The sequence below is a fragment of the Mus pahari genome, chromosome 19 (assembly GCF_900095145.1).
Source record: "Mus pahari chromosome 19, PAHARI_EIJ_v1.1, whole genome shotgun sequence".
NCBI lineage: Eukaryota > Metazoa > Chordata > Mammalia > Rodentia > Muridae > Mus > Mus pahari.
The window spans coordinates 64,045,168-64,064,655 of NC_034608.1; the positions used below are offsets into that span (position 1 = coordinate 64,045,168).

Here is a 19,488-nt window from a genome sequence, read left to right on the forward strand (position 1 = left end):
GAGAGGGAGAGGAGGGAGAGGGAGAGGGAGAGGGAGGAGAGGGAGGAGACACAGAGAGACCTGAGGAGGTGTTCATTGGCCCATAGGACTTCAGGGCCAGACTCTCCTGGGAATGTGTGACTTGGCCTCAAGATAGAAGGCATGGCATTAAACTGAAGCAGTTCAGACAGGAAAGGCTCTCAGAGCTAGGAGAGACCCTGGGTAATCACACAAAGGTCTAGCTCAGCAGGACATGCTACTGCTGTCTCGGACTTAGAGCTCTTGCTTCATATTCACTGGCTAATAAAAGCTGAGTTTTCTCTAAAGCACAAATTTGAATAATTATCTTAAAAATAAAAGGATTGAAGTATACAAAAGATACATGTTACAGCCTCTGTCCCAACAGGACATGTCCTGAAAGGGCAGACCCTCCAGACGGAATCGTCAAGGAGAAAAATCCGCAGAGCTGCCATCTCTAGAGAATAAGGAAGGGAGGCAGATACGACCTGACGTAACGTGCTCCACTGTATAGGTATACATTCACTGAGACATGGGTCTTAACTATCCTAACAGTTAGTACTTAGTTCCTATGACAGAACTTTGGCTCACAGCACAGAACCCACTGCATAACAAATAGGAATTTCCGGTCCTAAAGTCGCCTGGGGCTGCAGAGGGGACTGCACTTCTGGACCTGGCTGCACTGGGGTCCTTTTCGGTCTCTACCCCCATCCCGACCACCACAGGAAGCCAGCTGCCATGGCAGGATGTGCCCGGTGGAGACGCTCACCCTGAAAGGCATGAGGGGAACCCTGGCCAGCAGCAGCAAGGAATACTGCTGAGAAGCACAGCCTGAACTTAGAGTCTTCTCCAGCAGGGCCCAGGGATGACTGCAGCCTGGCACCCTGGTTATAGGGTTGTGAACTGCAGCCAGACAGCTAAGCTTGACCTGATTCATGGCCCATAGGAACTGGAAGATAACAAATATTAGTAATTTGTCATCGTGAGATATGTAACTATTAATCCAATCAGGTGAAGAGATACAAAGATGTGCATGTTTAAATTAGAATAATAAGCAGGCATCCCGCCGGTTCAACGAGTCATATTTGTGCCTGTGTTTGTCAACAGCGGAAAGGCCATGAAATACTGCTACAATACAGATACTCAAATGAATGAATTCAACCTAGAGCACATGACAACAAGCTATTAGTATTTTGTGTGTTAATAATGTGTTTCAGATGAGTCTGGAAAACACTCAAGCAAACTGGCTTGAATTTGTTACAAGAGGCAGGAAACATTTATATTTCTGAAATATCGCACAATTCAAATATGAACTACAAAAGAGGGCTCCCAAAGGCATCTTCGAAGGTTTCATAAAGCAAGGCGCGGCTTCATCTCCATCTGTTATATTTGCTGAACAGATCTGAAAAGAATATTTATTAAATACAAACATGCAAGGAGACCTGCTCTACAAATGTGGGGTTTTTTAAAAATTTTTATTAAGACCTACTGGCCTTGGGAGATCACTATATCATAACACAATGTAATTTGCATGTTGTCTGCTATATTAAAGAAGTAATATACTACATGCTTTAAAACATCACATATCTCAAGAGAATTCACATCCCATCAGTTTCATAGACGTGGGACTTTACAGATAGGAAACACAAAAGCTTATCATGGAGACAATATTACACTTCAGAGAATGGTGTTTCTGTCTATAATGTACTTCTATTCTTCCTGCTGCGTGCAAAAGAATGGATGAAATAAATATGAACAACTTTTCTATCTTTCATTTTATAAAGTATCTGCAAAATGTACCCGCTGCTCACATTCCACATGCAATTATTAAGCACCTACTAGATGATTAAATAAGAGAATGGAGGAAATCATTATGCACACAGTAAGCACACACACACACACACACACACACACTCCCACAAAGCTTTGAAGAAAGGTGGTTAATTAATTTATACAGCAATTTAGAGAGCACTGGATCTCACCTGACTGAAAAACTATGATGCCAGTGAATCCAATCCGGACCCTGCTGCTTGCACTTCTCCAGCCAGGACTCAGCATGGCACAGGCCAGACACTCCTCATCCTCTAGTCTCTTACCTACCGAGCCCTGAGCCCCGAGTTTGCTGGCTGCCGCCTTTGGCTCTGGCTATGGTCTCCCTAAACTCTGACCCAAGCTATCTTTCCCCTGTTAATTCAGTCAACCTCTGAGGGTCGGCTAGCACTCTCTGTGGGCAGCACAGGTACATTTCAGAAGAGAGGGGCTCCGACCTGTCCCCTCACCCCTGCTCTATCCATGCAATGGCAATCCTTTTCACATCAAGTGGGAAACAGTAAGCAACAGCTTGTCACAGAAAACCCTATGCAAATGCATGCAAGGGTCTTAACTACATTTTTAAAGCCTCACCTGACAGAAATGTGAGCTGAAGAAAGCAAAGGTGCAAACGGAAGAGCGTCATGAAGAGGCGGTGAGGTGATTCTAAATTATTTTCCATTTAGTATCAGTAATGACCAAGACATGCGTGAGATATAGAAAGGTAAATGATCTTTTTTTTTTTTTTTAGGTTTTTGAAGACTGATTAAAGTTTCTCATAGGCAAAGTTTGATTACAATGAAGACAATCAGGTGTAAACATCTGATAGTGATTACAAAGAAAAACAATGTGACAAAGAGGCACACACTGAGGGACAGGGAGAGTTCACAACTTCCCAGAATGACAAAGTTTGAGGACCTTTGAATGGAATTTAAGTCTAACAATGAAGAGAGAAAAAAATTTAAAAATTGAAGAGAAATATGGAAGGTCAGAAAGAGGAAGACCTATGTTAAATTTACATCTAGGTGGAAGAAAAACGAGAAGTTCCCAAACTTGGCAAGTATGTGGAATATATGAATGACCACATTTCTACTTAGCGCCTCCCACTGTGCAGCCCAGCAGCCATCAGCTCTGTCCACTACACAGGGCAGTAGCTGGGAATGAGAGAGGAACCTTCAAGTGCTGGCCAACCCGGTCCCAGAGTATTCAAGACCTGAGGGGCTTGTGGTGGTTTGAATGAAATGTCCCCCATGAGCCTCGGGCAGGCATTTAAATCCTTGGCCCCAGTTGCTGTCAATGCTTAGAGAGTGTGGCCTAGCTGGAAGACCTGTGTCCCTGAGGGCAGGCTCAGAGGTTCCAAAGCCACACACATTCCCAGCTGGCTCCCGCTGTTTTCTGTTGGCAGCTTGGGATGTGACATCTCAGTGCTCAGCTTCTGCTCCAGTCCCATGTCTGCGCCTGCTCTCTGGTCTGTCATTATGGGTCCTGCTCCTTTAGAACTATCCACCCCAAATAAAATTTTTGTTGAGGTTTTTGTTTGTTTGTTTGTTTGGTTGGTTGGTTTTTCGAGACAGGGTTTCTCTGTGCAGCCCTGGATGTCCTGGAACTCACTCTGTAGACCAGGCTGGCCTCGAACTCAGAAATCCGCCTGCCTCTGCCTCCCAAGTGCTGGATTAAAGGTATGCACCACCACTGCTCGGTTGTTGAAGTGACTTATCACAGCAACAGAAAATAACAAATACAGGGGTACACTGGCTGAAGCTGAAGCTGACTGCGTCTCTGCCCCGAGAGCTGGGGACCAATCATTCCAGGCTTCAGACGCTAGAGACTAAAGACTCTCTGTACTGTAAGAGGCTCGGCGCTCTAGGCCAGAACCACCAATACTCCTGCATTTAGATGCTGTCTTGGTACCCAGCGGCAGTGCCCAGTAGCAGGCTACCCCTGCTGGATGGGCCCACACTGGACATTAGCCATGAATGAGTGAGAAGCCCTGGGTCCCAGAGTGTTCAAGACCTGGGGCCTGTGGTTGTTTGAATGATTCAGCCCCCACAGTGGCTAGTATTACATCTTGGGGTGCTATGGTACTGATGCCCTTGATCTGTCATTCTTTATAGTTCCCAGTTCCCTGGAAATTTCCCAGTGACCAAAGCCCACACAGTTGTCTGTCTTCAGTGACCGCCTCTGTCAGTTCTCCCTTTAATCTCCCAGCCACCGCCTGCCATCCTGCCACTGTTGCTGCTGCTATCACTACCCTCCCTGCCTCGAAGCCTCCACTCCCAGGCTTCCGGCTGCCAGACCAGTCGCTTTGCTAATGAGCAAACCCAGCTGAAAAGACCACTCGGTTATGAAGGTGATCACATGCTCTGGTTGGATCGAAGGCCTCCGGTACAGGTACCATGCCTGTACTGTAAATCTGGCCAAGAACTCAAGACTAGGATGCTCATGGGCCCCAGCACAAACCTACTGCTGCCGCTCACTGCTCTGCATAGATTGGTGTAACCCTCAGCCCTCCCAGGAGAGCCCCACCGCACAGCGCACAGCGGATAATGCACTGCGCATCACAAGCGCAGGTGACTGTGGAGGGATCAGCCATAAGAGCGTTTACATCACTGCTCTCCTCAAGGCTCTGGAACAGTCGGAGAAGAGGAAGCTAAACTGTAAGAGCCAGAGGTCAGGGAGAACCCGGGCAAGACTGTCTTCTGAGCATGACAGGACAGCAGTTTTTAATGAGCTCACAGCAACTGTGGTTGTCCGAACAAGATTTGCACAAGACCATCCTAGCAGACAAGGCAGACAACATCCTAGCACAGAGGGATGAAAAGCAATGAGCTCTCGTCCCCAACCAAGCAGCTATTGACAAGTGGAGCCTGCGGGGGGAGGGAGAGTCGGGGTTCTTCAAGGGTATGGCCACTGGTAGGCTCCTCAGATGCTCCTACACCCTTGAATGGTTAGCACAGAAAGACATGAGGTTGAGGGGAGATCTGGGAGGAGTTAGGAGGAGGGGAGGAGGGATAAGTATGACTAAGATATATCATATGCATGAACACAGTTCTCAAAGAACTAATACAAGCCGGGTGTGGTGGCACACGCCTTTAATCCCAGTACTTGGGAGGCAGAGGCAGGCAAATTTCTGAGTTCGAGGCCAGCCTGGTCTACAAAGTGAGTTTCAGGACAGCCAGGGCTGCACAGAGAAACCCTGTCTCGAAAAAACAAACAAACAAACAAAAAACAAATAAAAAAGAACTAATACAAATACAGCAATTTTAAAAAAGGCAACTTAGACAATTTTTCTAAGGAACCTAATATTGCAGCACCCCAGGGTGGCATAGGAGGGTGCTCTGTCTTAGGATTTCTACTGCTGTCACAAAACACAGAGACCAAAGGCACCTTCAGGAGGAAAGGGTTTATTTACTTATTCTTAGAACACGCCAACACTGAGGGAAGTTGGGACAGAACTCAGGGCATGAACCTGGAGGCAGGAGCCGAAGTGGAGGCCACAAACGCCATGCTTACTGGCTTGCTCTTCACGGCTTATTTAGCCTGCTTTCCTGTACAGCCCAGGACCACTTGGTACCTGCCCACAAGTGGCACCACCCACCACCCACAGTGCGCCAGGTCCTCCCTCAACCAACCATTGATGAATAAAGAAAACACCCCACAGACCATTTCTTAATTGAGATTCCACTTCCCAGATAACCCTGACCTTGTGTCCAGTTCACAAAAGACCAAGCAGGAACTAGGCTTCAGCAGGGAGCAGCTTGAGCTGGAGCACTGCCTCCTCAGGGCGGTCCTGAAGTTCACGGTGTCCAGGCTGCCAGGAAGGCCGCTTGGCTAGCTCTGTGACTGGTGGTCCTCCACTAATCGCAGTTAGCACAACAGGGAAGGGTCACCTACGTCAGTCAGAGAGTCTAATCATCTCAGGTGCCCGACAGCTTAGAGGAAACTTAACCACTAAAAGGGTGTCTACAATAAAGGTCTACCATTAGCGTATAGTGTTTTAACGAATTTAACTGGGCTCTAACAGGGCTAAACACTATTAAAACGGTGTCATAGTAGAGGCAGACGCTAATAAATGTCTCATTTATTAGGTTTTGCTTGATTATGCCAAGTACCTAGAAATCTGTCTATACTTTCTCTTCCTTCTAAGTACGGTTTTGTCATTGGGGGATTAGAGGATGCAGAGAGCGAAGCAACAGAAAGGTTTGAGATTAACGTTCTCCACTGAGAGACAACACTATATAAAACATCACACACACACACACACACACACACACACACACACACACACCACAACTTTTCTTCAAATCCCAGCAAAACACGCCTTGCCTAGGAAGCTGTTTCAGGGTAACGTGGAGGGAGCACACATCACCCATGACTCCCAGAGATGACAAATCAGAGCACAGAATCCAGAAGCCAATCAAAGGAAGACTAAGCAGCAATTGGAAGGACTGGGAAGAAAATACAACGCAAGACTAACTCCTGCTTTGTTGTGTTATGCCTTTAATGTTGGCTCCTGGATCTCATGAGATTACAAATGGACTTGAGAGGAAAAACTCCAAAACAGAAATCTGTTTCTTGTCAGAAGAGTATGGGGAGGGGGCTGCTGCTGCCAGACAGTGCTTGAGTCTCCTGTGGCCCACCCTAAAAAGAAACAAACCAGTAGAAACCTCAGGCAATAACAACCTGCCTGCTATGATCTGCTTTCTCTTGCTACGATAAGACACGGAGTAGGGCAGTGGTTCTCAATCTTCCCAGTGCTGTGACCCTTTAATATAGATAGCACATACTGGTCCTGGTTGCCTCAGGGACGAGAGAAGCCTCATGTATATCAAGTGATGCTATGTAGCCTTGCTCCTTACTGTAAAGCTATTGGTCGAATAAAGATGCTCACAGCCTATAGCTGGGCAGAGGAGACGTAGATGGAGTTTTCAGCTCCTGGGCTTGGGGCCTGAAGCAGGACCACAAGGAAGAGACAGAAGGTGGAGAGAAGACACCATGGGGTAGACGATCATAAGAATCGACCATGAGTGCTGGCCAGCCTGAGTGGCCCAGGTGGAATATGGCAAATCATAGCTCGGGGTTATTGGCAGGGAAGTAGATATACTAGCATAGAGGGCTGATACCCGCCCAGCTCTAGTGCTGATTAAAGCTTGTTAAAAATATAAAAGTTTGTATCTCTTATCTAGGAACTGAATGATCAAAGCGTGTAGAAAATCCTGATTGAGATGAAATATTACAACATCTCCAACATAAAATTATTTTTGTTGCTACTTCCTACCTGTAACTTTGCAACTGTTGTGGATCATAATATAAATATCTGTGTTTGTGATGGCTTTAGGCAATCCCTGTGAAAAGGTCATTTGACCCGCAGAGGGGTAGAGACCCACGGGTTGAGAACCCCTGAACTAAAGCAACTGGAGGCGGGAAGGATTTGTTTGACTTAAGGTCACACTCCATCAGAACGAAGCAGAAACCACGGAGGAAGCCTGCCTGCTGGCTTGCTCCTAAGCTCCTGTTCGAAGACCTTTCTCATACAGTCCAGGGATGCCTTCCCAGGGATGCCAGGAGTCACAGTTGGTTGGGCCCTACCATTAATCAGCAAGGAAGACTATTCCCCCCCCAGACATGCCGCAGGCCTCTCTGATGGAGGCAGTTCCTCTGTTAAGGCTCCCGCTTCCCGGGAGTGTCAAACTGACTACTAACGCTACCAGGACGCCCCCCTCAGCATCCTTTCCCACACACGAAAAGTGTCGGATGATAATGTAGCAAGGCTGGGGCTGCAGTTTCCAAGGAAGAGATATGAGAGAGAGATGTAGAAAAAAAAAAAAAATTGTTACTTTTGAAAAATAATTTTAATAAAGAGCCAAATTAAAGAACATACATTAACCTGTTTCAAGACATGAAAGCCTTATAATTATGATTATATGCCACCAGCATAAAGACAGACACACATAGATCAACTGAGCAGAAGAGAAAACTCACGAAACAGACAGACACACACTGTGGTGATCTGAATAAGAATGGCCACACCCAATATATATGAATTTTTGGTTCTCAGTTAGTGGACTGTTTATAAAGGATTAGGAGGTGTGGCCTTGTTGGAGGGGGTGTGTCACTAGGGGGTGGGCGTTGGTTTCAAAAGCCCATTCTAGGCCCAGTTTGGCTCCTTCTCAGCCTCCATCTTGCTGACAAGATGTAATCTTTCAGTTGCTGCTCCAGTGTCAAGCCTGTCTGCCTGCCTGCCTGCCTGCTGCCTGCCTGCCTGATGCTTCCTTGTATAGGTTGCCCTGACCAACAGAGCTGGAACAGTGACAAATATGAACACCAATGGATTTTAAGCAAAGGTAACCACTCACTTTGGTAGGAAATAGTTATGGAGAGGCTGGGACAATGGCCCAGTGTGTGAAGTGCCTGCCACACAAGCATAGAAGACTGGTTCAGATCCGCAACGCCAACCCTGAAAGTCAGGGATAGGAAGGGTGCTTCTATAGCCCCAGTGCTTGGGGGCAAGGCAGATGCCAAGGACTCCCTGTGCAAGCCAGAACCGTGAGCTCTAGGTTCAGTAAGTCGGATTTTAAAATAACATGAACAGCAACAAAAGAAGACACATGATATCAACCTCTGGCCTCTAACATGCGTGCACAGGTGAACACACATGCACACAGATGCATGCAACCAGACAAACACACTAAAGAAAGAAAAGAAATAGTCTGGGATGAACAGACCTCAATTTTACTTCACACCTAACTCAGACAATAATTTGGCGTGGAGGAGCAATTTAAATTGTAAGAGAGTCATGAAATCTCTGCAATAAAAAGCAGACCACTTTACACCTTCTCAAAGGAAAACATGACTTCTTAGAACTCAAAAGAGAGGGGGCATTTTTAAAAATTAATTGGACTTTCAAAATCTTCAGCTCTTCATTCAAATCTGCTGAAAGGACACTGAAAAGAGAAGTCACAGAACAGAAGGAAAAGGTTCAGAAGAGTTTAGCATAGAAGCATAAAGAGTTCTCTAGCAACTGAATAGATGACTAAAACCTGGGTAAAATATATGAACAAATTCTTCACATATAGAGAAATGCGTGCACACAGATTCACACAGCAATGGTGAGGAATGCACTTAGGAATGCACTTTGACATCATTAGCCTGCAGAAAGACGCACATGAAAACCACCCAGGGGTTTACTTCATACACACCTGCACCAGCTGGAGTTTAGGATGAGAACACAGGGGTAGACGGCAGCTGGAACTCTCTGAGCTGAGGACTGTACCGAAAGGCACTTCCCAGGACCATTCAGACACTTCATCTAAAAGGCACCCTGTGTTCACCATGGCACACAAGTCTTGGGTCTTTACACTATGCATGGTGGCGTCTGGCTGCAAAAGGCAGCTCATACACAGGAGGTTCATTCACAACAAGCAAGTGCAGACATCCATCCCCAGACACAACCACACAGCCAATACTACTTGGACGCAGGAAGAGCCACACAGCATCTATCCTTACTGTGTGAATGGTAAGTGGTATCTAAATGCCATTCCTAAGGAGCCTTAGGAAAAAAGACGATAAATCTGTCGTGGCAAAGATTCCCACGGTGTTGGAGAAAGGCTGACTGCCAATGGCAAAGATCAAATTCCCCTATGACTAAAAATGTCTTTGTAATGACTGTGGTGGCAGCATATTTAAAATGTATGCATTGTGTATTAAATTATGTACAGAAGTGTTATTTCCATTTTACTACTGTAATTGTATCCAGAAACTAAAATCTTCTACATAAATTCAATGGAAATAACAACAAATAAAACCCCCATTCTGAAAACCCCCTAGAAACTAAACACTTTAACTAAATGGCAAGTTATACCATGTTCATGGTGGCATCGTAATAATCCCTCTTTCCCAGTTGACCTAGAGACAGTTATCAAACGTCCAGCACGCTCTTCTGGAAGAAACTAACAAACTGACTCTGAAGTAAATATGATTATGCACATGATCTAAAGGCGCCACTAGACACTGGGAATTGATCAAGAGTCGGAGGCCTCTCACCATGACTCATGAATCGCTCACAGTATGCGGGGCATTCTAGCCGGAGCACAGCTGAATGGACTGAAGCAGAGTCACGATGTCAAGCCTCTTCCAACGGAGGCTCGAAACCACTTCAGTGTGGAAAGTAAAAATGTCGATGGCTCTGGAACAGCCTCACACACATGTAAGAGCAGGAAAGATCACACAGCAACCAGACCTTTACCACCTGTGGAGACTTCTCAGCCACAACCACCAACCATGAAGGAGACAGAAAGGGCGGCATGGTAAGCTCATTAAAAAAATAGATTTAGCCAGGCGGTGGTGGCGCACACCTGTAATCCCAGCACTTGGGAGGCAGGGGCAGGGAGATTTCTGAGTTCGAGACCAGCCTGGTCTACAAAGTGAGTTCCAGGACAGCCAGGGCTACACAGAGAAACCCTGTCTCAAAAAAAACCAAAAAACAAACAAACAAAAAAAAAGATTTAAATGAAGACTTTTGTCATTTTTGTTAAACTATGTATATGGCATGTCTTTGCATGTGAGCACGGGTCACACGTTGTCTTCAGCACACAAGTGTCACTTCTTCCTGGAGTTGGAGTTACAGACAGCTGAGAACTGCCGAGAGAGACGCAGAGGACCAACGCAAAGAGGGCCAGGGATCCAGGGCCGGTCTGGATACAGTTAAGACTTTCTTGAAAAAACCCACATAAACATTAATTTTTAACATTTAAAAGGGAAATAAAAATTCTACTTCTCAAGATAACTACATTCAAGACTTGAAAACAAGCACTTGTAAGCATATATTTGATAAAGAACCCATGAACAGAACACACACAAAGAACTCCTAAAACTCCGAACAATGCAGTTAAAAAAAAAAATAGGACATTTCGTCAAAGAAGGTATTCAAGTAGCCAACAAACATAGGAAGGAATGTTTTACATCACTAGTATTCAAGGAACCGTGTATGAAACCCTCTACGGTGTATCTCTCAGGCCCCCGTAGGATAGGCACATTCGTTGGGCAAGCCAGGCAGTGAATGTTTGATCAAGAGGATGCTGGCAACAGGACTCTAGTACACTGCTGGCCACTGGTGTGAAAAGCAGTTGAAATTCCTCAGTTAGAACCAGAGCTGTGAGCCAGGCATTCTACTTCTGGGTGTTTATCCAAAAACAACCTAAAACAGGATCTCAAAGAAAACTTTTCACACCAGCGTTACTTGCAACATTGTTCACAATAACTAAAAGCTGGAAGCATCTCTTGATAAGTGAGCAACAGAAATGCAGTGTGAACCTACCCCAGACCGTTAGCAAGCTTACAGCAGAAGGGCATCCTACCCCAGGCTACAGAGGGCACAGGGGAGTTTCCATCACACATTTTTACTTCAAAAAAAAATAGATGCGGTATCTGATGGGAGTGAAACCCTTACTTACCTAAACCAGCAAGAATGGTGGCTTCAGTGAGCAGCAATGGGGACACAAACACTACTGGGCCATAGCTTAGCCTCCGAGAGATCTGATGCACGCACAGCAATGCGCATAGAGCTAACACTCTGCACACTTAAGCCTGTGTTCACAGGCTGGGCTGTAGCTCAGGGGCAGTGCTCTGCCTGGCTGCACGAGGCATGGATTCAATGCACAGCATGCACAGGCTCATACGGGTTACGATAAAAAGGTTTTTTGGTTACAGTTTAAAACCAAAACAAACCTTCTCTAGCAATGCTCACGGCAGCCTTTTTCATAATAGCGCCAACTGGGAACAATTTCAATGCCAGAACAGATTTTTAAATGAATACTAATAATCAATAAAAAGGAATATAATATATTGACATCATAGATGAATATAAGGGAGGCCACTGTTGTGCCCATGAAATGCCTGTTGTTTATTTTGAAATTAGATTTTCTCACTAACATTGACTTTTAGAAAACTGTTCATATGTTTTGAATATGAGTTTCCTATTAAGTATACTTATAAAATGTAGAATATGCTCTGTTTTGTTCATTAGTACAGTTTACTTTTAAATATTTATTTTATTTGGCTTAATGTACATGTGCCTGAGGCTATGCATGTGCATCCCATGCACGCAGGAGGCCAGAGAACAATGCTGGATTTCCTGGAACTGGAGTTGCAAGTGGTTGTGAGCACCTCTGTGCCTACTAGGAAGGGAACCCAATTCCCTAAAAGAACAGCGAGTACTCTTATCTGCCGAGCCATCCTTCCAGCCCAGCCGCGATTAGTACACCTTTGTGATTGGTTGCGTGTGTGTGTGTGTGTGTGTGTGTGTGTGTGTGTGTTAAGTTTTTATGGATCCTTTGTGAATTTCACACCATGCACCCCAGTCTCCCATATCCTATCTCCCAGTCCTTCCATATCCCCACTCTGCCCCTGCAACATCTCCCCAAAAGAAAACAAAAATTAAAAACAACAAAAATAAGGCATCTCGCCATGGAAGCTGTATGTGTCACCATGTGTCACCATGTGTCACAGAGAGCACCTTTTTGCTCTCTTTATTTGGAAACGCTCATTGCAACGAGCCATTGGTCTGGTTCGAGGTTTCTGCCTTCTACTACACCATCAATATAGGATCCTTACTGGGCCTGCTCTCAGATAGCCTGTTGGTGCCCTGTGTCATGGAGGTCCTGCAGCTTTGGATCTGCAGGACCAGCTAGCTCCTTCACACATTCCAGTAGTTCATAGATGGGGGAGATGCTGGGGTGGGCCAACTCAAACCCTGGATATGGGCCTGGGTGGTAGCTGAGTTATTCAGCCCATCAGCTCTCCTGCTCCCATGCCATGGGGGTGGGGGGGAGGGCTCTCCAGCACTGCCCCAGTGAGGGGCGGGGCCCGCCCTCCTGCTCTCACACCCTTGGGGCTAGCTCTCCCCAGGTGAGGTTCAGGGCCACTCTCACAAGTGCAGCAGCCAGGGAGGGGTCGGGCCAGCTCTCCTGCTGCCACTGGTGCCGCGGGGTGTATGTGTGGAGGCATCTCCCCCATGCTTATACCCTCAGGGCCAGCTCACCTGTGCCCCACCCACAAGGCCAGCTCTACCATGCCACCTAGGCAAGGTGTGGGGACAGCTTTCAGTGCCACATCCAGTAAGGGGACCTCACCGTGGCTTCAGGTGGCAGTGCGGGCTACTCATATCAGTCTGTCCTTCCTTCCTCTCCCATCTCTCCACCACATGCTTGCTCATTGTGGTCAAGCTGGCTTGTGGCAGGGGGTGGGCCTCTATTATTATTATTTTTTTAAATATGTCAAGTAAAAGAATTTGCTTCCAGTGAGGAAAGGTGGCCCAAGGAAGAGAAGGAAAGAGGAGGAGCTCTGAGAGTTTGAGGACAGCCTGGTCTACACAGCAAATCCCAGTCAGGACTACAGAGTGAGACACCGCCCTTTTCTTCTTTTTCCAAACAAAACAAATACCACACCCAACAGCATCCTGCTTAGACAAAGCTAAGCTCGGGTGAGGGAAGTCTGAGCAAGGTTTGCAGCAGTGAAGAGGGGCTAACTGGATGACAGAAGCATCCTGGGTCTTGTTTGTGGCGAGAACTGCAAAGGATCGCACGTTGGTCAAGGTTCATTGAAAACATATGCTACATCTGTGCAGGTGTGTGTGTATTAACAGCACTTCAATTACTAAAGGAATAAAGTCATGGTAGCACAGAGCTATCACAGGCTTTTTCCTTCTGGAGCTGAAGAGACAGTACAGGGATTAGTGATGACTCACTACACCCAGAGGGCCTGGGTTTGACTCCCAGAACCCATATGATGGCTCAAACCTCCAGTAACCCCAGTTCCTGTACCTTCATCTTGACTTCCCTGGCATCTCCACAACCACGGTGCACATAAACTCATGCATGTTACACAAATACATACAAATAAATTCACCTTTGAAGAGTCATGCCCTTCTGGTTGTAGTAAAAGTATCAAAACTTTACAAACATACAACTTTCTAGGTAGACACAAACACCCTGTCCTTACAGCCTATGTGCCACACACACCCACCAGGAAGACAAAATGCCAAAGTGAGACATGGCTCAAAGACACTTCACTGTCAAGGTCAAATCCTTTACTGCTAATATTTAAGAGTGTTTTGCAGCAATATTATTTAGCAACCAAACATTTCTTGTCTCATTTTTTTATCTAAATAAAGAGAAAATAATGCTGAAACTATACAATGTCAAAACACGCCATATGTGTGGGCCAGCTGTTATGAAGAACTAATACCATTTGCTCCTGCTGGACTACTTTGCAGGAACGTCTTGAAGATTAATGAGATACCAGGCGTCTCCTTCTCAGTAAGGAAGCTACTCGGGTCCCTCGGGGAATAGTATATTTACTGGGCTACAAGTATATAATAAAGCCAAGTGAAAATTAATGTTGAAAATTAATGTTCTAATAATCAAGGTTTTATATATTCAGAATGTTTCTTTCTGAAGTATAACATATGCTTGAAATGCACTTTGAATCCTTTCAATTAGAAAAAACTCAGCTTTTATTCTTGATGTAACACAGCTCTCCCTGCATGAGTTGAGACGAGGCATCCGAGGATAAATACGTAAGATGCAGCCACTGCCTCCAAGAGGCTAACAAGCTAGTGACGTGCAAACAAATACAAGAGCAAGATGACAATGCTTTAAAATTCCCTGTGTGCTAGGTATTGTGGAAATGTGGGGCGCAGGCACCTGATCCATGGGAAGAGGGGTGTACGGTGGAGAGTGCAGCAGGAAGCTTCCTGGGGGCAGAGGCATCTCAACAGCCCAGCTCTAGGTGGCTAAGGTCTGTGGTCATAAGGGAAGGCCTGGGGTCTACACAGAGGTTGGCTGGAGTTAGACCAATACAGAGACCAGAAGCCAACTTCTGTGGAGGCACGGGTCACTACTGCACAGCCTTCCGTGGAGTGTTAGCACAGGCCAGGGGATGAAAACAGACAGGCAAATGGGCAGAATCGAAACACCATGCTCTAGAAAGAAAGCAAGTATTACATCAGGATTCTGAAAGGCTTGAGGGACAAATGTAGCAGTCCACAGTCTAACAGAAGAAACTGAAGTTATCACCCACGAAGATCCACAGAGCGAAAGGAGCAGAAACATCTTCCATAAATCCTCCAGGAAAGCATTGGTGACAGTCAGGTCAGAGATGTGTGGGGAGAAAGCAAGCAGGTGCTGACAAGGACCTTGGGAGAAAGGTCCCACTCAGTCCTGCAGCCAGGAGGAAGGCATGACAAAGCAAACAAGTCAAGATCACAGCGGTGCCAGAGCTGTCACCATCTTGTGGTGTCTCGGTGACCTCAGCAAGCGTGGACACCGAGAAAACGGGACACAGTGGAGGAGATGAAGCTCAGGAAGGCCATGGCTACCAGGGACGCATCTGGTGAGGGAGGCATGCACGCCAAATCTTTAACAACAGAAGACACAGCAGTAGCTCTACAAGATTTGCGTTCAAGAAACATACAAGTCACACATGCGCACGCGCGCACACACACACACACACACACACACACACACACACACATACCAGTGTCTAAGTAAGGAATGATGTGGCGCTGGGCCTCATTCAGTTATCCTGGAGAGCATGTGGGCAGGCAGAGACAGGACACTCCTGGAAGAAGTGTTGAGGCACAGAGAGGAATTTGTTATTTATTTCCTCTTTTGTGGTTTTGGTTTAGATTCATTTTGAGTTTGTAGTGCTTAAGTATTAAGACAGAAAAAACATAAAATAAACCCTAACGTGCTGGGTGTGATAGCCAATACTTTTCATGCCAGCACTGGGGATAAAGAGATAGGCACATGTCTGCGACTTGAGGCCAGCCTGGTCTAAATAGCAAGCCCCAGGCTAGCCAGAGCTATGTACAATGGTCTCAAACCTGGACAGCTGCTATGCTTTTAGTTTCCCAGATATTATTTCTTTGATGGAAAGAAAGCTAATTTTATCCATCTAAAGTAAGTATTACAAAGTGAAATCACTATTTCAGATATTCTAGTGAATTGTGTGTTTGCAATTATATAAGGATGAAATATACTGTCTAAAATGACCTTAATTTTTACCAAAATTAGTCTCTGCTACTTGTAAAGAGTATAGCTTTTGACAGTTAATCGGTGATAAACCATAACTGTATATTAAATGGACAGACGGGTGATACATATTATTAGTAGTATATAATACTCTAGCAAGAAAATCTTATTTAAAAAATACAAAGGGCTGGAAAGACAACTTGGTGATTTTTTTAAAAATATGTATGTATGTATGTATGTATGTATGTATGTATATATGAGTACACTGTCTCTGTATGTATATGAGTACACTGTCACTCTCTTCAGACACACCAGAAGAGGGCATCAGATCCCATTACAGATGGTTGTGAGTCACCATGTGGTTGCTGAGAATTGAACTCATGACGTCTGGAAAAGCAGTCAGTGCTCTTAACCACTGAGCCATCTCTCCAGCCAACTCGGTGGTTTTGAGCACTGACTAATATTCCAAAGGACCCAGGTTTGAGTTCTAGCACACACAGGGTGGCTCACAACCATCTTTAACTCCCGTTCCAGAGGCTTCAATACCCTTCTCCAGACTCTCTGGGCACCAGGCACTCAAATGGAACACACACACACACACATACATATTTTTTAGTTAACGCTAGCTTTAACAAAGCCCAATGGTGTAGCATGCACAAGGTGCTGGAACCTAAGTAATCAGACGTGCGCACACATGCGTGTGCACACACAGACAGTGTGCTGCTGCCCATGGGCTCTTTAGAACAGGCGTGGTACCTTAGAGTATCTGTTCCTTCCTTCTGCTCCTGAATCTCACCTCACTGTACAAATCTCGACTACCTGTTAAGTTATTTGGGGCCTCTCAAGAGATGTATTACGTAGGGCTGAAGCAATGGCTTAGCAGTTGAGAGCACCTGCAAAAGACCCAGGTTGGGGTGTCGGTGCCCACAAGGTGACTCTCAACCATCCAGAGCTTCCAGAGAGGTGAAGGGAGTGCCTTCCTCTGACCACTGCAGCCATCTATGCACATACGATGCACACACATGCATGCAGCAAAGCACTCATACACATACCATAAGATAAATTATATATTTTAAAGAATGTATCACACCCTTACATAAGGCACTATAAACTATCGCTGGTGGGTATTGATATAATTCCTAAAGATATATACAGTACTATCTGCATGTCTCTTGATGGCTATCAATTAATTATGGGCTCCCTCCAATCTATGAAACAATTTTAAATAAAATAAGCTGAACTGTTCTGATTTCTGTGTACCTCAATTTGAATAACCAATTAAAGGGCTTAATAAAGAAGTAAATATTCATGTAAACACACAGTACACATATACACAATGAATAAAAAAATATTACAAACAAAAAATAAAAAAATAAAAAAATACTACAAGCATGTTTATTAAAAAAAAAGAAAGAAAGAAAGAAAGCATCGCCAGGTGGTGATGGCGTAGGCCTTTGTCTTTACTCCCAGCACTCAGGAATGCAGAGGCAGAGGAATCTCTGAGTTTGAAGCCAGCCTGGTTCCACAGCAGTTTCCAAGACACCAGGGATACAAAGAGAAATCCTGTCTCAAAAACAAAACAAAACAAAACAAAACAAAACAAAACAAAACAAAACAAAACAACGCAAGAAGAGACGGTTCAGTGCTACAGAGAGCTCCACACTGGTGCAGAGGACCAAAGCTTGGTTCCCAGCATCCCAGAGGGCTCATGACTGCCCACAACTCCAGCTCCGAGGGGCCCAGGGGATCTGGCTCCCTCTTCTGAACCCCACAGGCGATGCACTCACACAAGCATTATTTTAAGTCTTTATATACGAAGCTCATGGCCATGGCCGGTCTCTGCCTCAGCCGCCCCCAGGCAGACCTAAAACCCTGAAACAAGAGCTCCTCCCCAAGCCAGAAGCCACTGAGCGCACAGGAGGGAAGAAGAAGGGCTGGTCACTTCCGGACAGCTCTGTGACTCCAGAACCAGTGATGGGTGCGCCCGCCCCTGCACCCAGGCCGCCCCAGCTCCGACTTTAGAACACACCAGGCCATGTTTCCGAGACAAGCATGAGAGCTGCAATCGGGAGGCTCGGGGTCACAGAGAGAAGCACCTGTGGCCACAGGTACAGCCCCTCCGACCCATCGCCTGCCCTGCAGACAGCCCAGACACTCTCCTCCTTCTCCCTCCATATGAAGTTTCTCTCACACACACACACACCCCAAGTACTTAAGTTGAGGACCCTGGAGTTGAGTGCTAGACATTAAGAAAACAGGAGTTTAAAATAAGGCGATGTACTTCGTAAAACATTCATCCTTCCGTAGGACTGCCTGCAGATCTTTAGATTTGTCTCTAGTGTACTTTATTTCACCAAAGAGACAACTTACTGTTGATGTGGTCGATGTAGTAGGCACCAATCTGAGGGTCAAACCCCGCTTCCCATCCCCAGGGCAGCTCATCCCCGACACAGTCAGCGAAGGACAGGGGCTTCGTTAACCTACAACAAACCAGAAGAAACACACTGTGATTCGCCCATCAAACCAGAAGTATTAAAAGTCAATACCCTGGGGCTGGAGAGATGACTCAGTGGTTAAGAGTACTATCTGTTTTTCCAGAGTTCCTGAGTTCAATTCTCAGCAACTGCATGGTCACGACCATCTATACTGGAATCTAGTGCCCTCTTCTGGCATACAGGTGTACATGCAGATAGAGCAGCACTCATACATTAAACATTAAAAACAAAAAACAAAAAACAAAACTCAGTATCCTAATGGCAAGTTAAACATCTAAGTTACCTTCTGTTCTAGTTCCTGGTTATTCCTAGAATTTGCATTCCAGTGGCCCCTCCAGGACACAAACCCTGACACCTCTTCACTTACCTTCCCTGTGGCATGAAATCTAGACATGGCTTCGAGAGCTCTGGCCTTTGAATCCCAGAGTCAATCCTGAGGGCAAGCAGTTCTAACACAGCCAAGCGATGAACCCTCCTAACTGGGCATCTCTCTCTCTCTCTAAAGGTGGTAACCTATCCACATGCCCTTCTGGCAACTTAACTACCTGTCCTAGGATTCCTGTGAAAACAGAACGGGATTACACAGGAACACTCTCTAGGCCATTGTAAGTGGTTATTAACGATACAACCTGGCGTGAATCCTTCCATTTACTCCCAAGTGGCACTGAGTCGAATTCCAAATCCCCATGCTATTGAACTGTGCCCCCCAGGACTGGCTGTATAAACACAAACACATCTTGCCTCTAAGATAGATCGACAAACGCTGGGTCCCAGCAACATGTGCGTGCCAGGTGGTTCTGGCTCAGACACAGTTCTGGAGCCTCTGATCTAGAAGTTTAAAAGCTTAGCGCATGTAGCAAAGAGAACTGGGTTCAAATCTTTGTCCTGCCACATGCTATACAAGAGTCCCAGTAGCTGATACAGTTATAGATCCTAGATTCCAATTAATATATATGTATATGTGTGTAGGAGAGTGTACGTCATGAGTCAGAAATGGGACCNTAAGAAAGGGAAAGAGGTCGTAAGGGTGGGTGTATCAGAGTACACATGACAGGAAAGCAGAAGTGGAGGAGAGAGGAAGAGGACCCAGAGAGGCAGGAAATGGGGGAGAGAGGAAAGATCAACAGAAAGTATGCACAAAAGGCTGCATGAAACTC

The 19,488-nt window shown here is 45.7% G+C and overlaps 1 protein-coding gene across 1 annotated transcript in view; it reads right to left on the minus strand.

Annotated features, from left to right (window-relative positions):
* Wwc2 (WW and C2 domain containing 2) overlaps positions 1 to 19,488 on the minus strand; it is a 160,048-nt gene that overhangs the window by 74,763 nt on the left and 65,797 nt on the right. Inside the window, exon 2 of the mRNA XM_021218885.1 lies at positions 18,207 to 18,316. Within this exon, the coding sequence (XP_021074544.1) occupies positions 18,207 to 18,316 (110 nt within the window). The remainder of the gene's footprint in view (positions 1 to 18,206; positions 18,317 to 19,488) is intronic.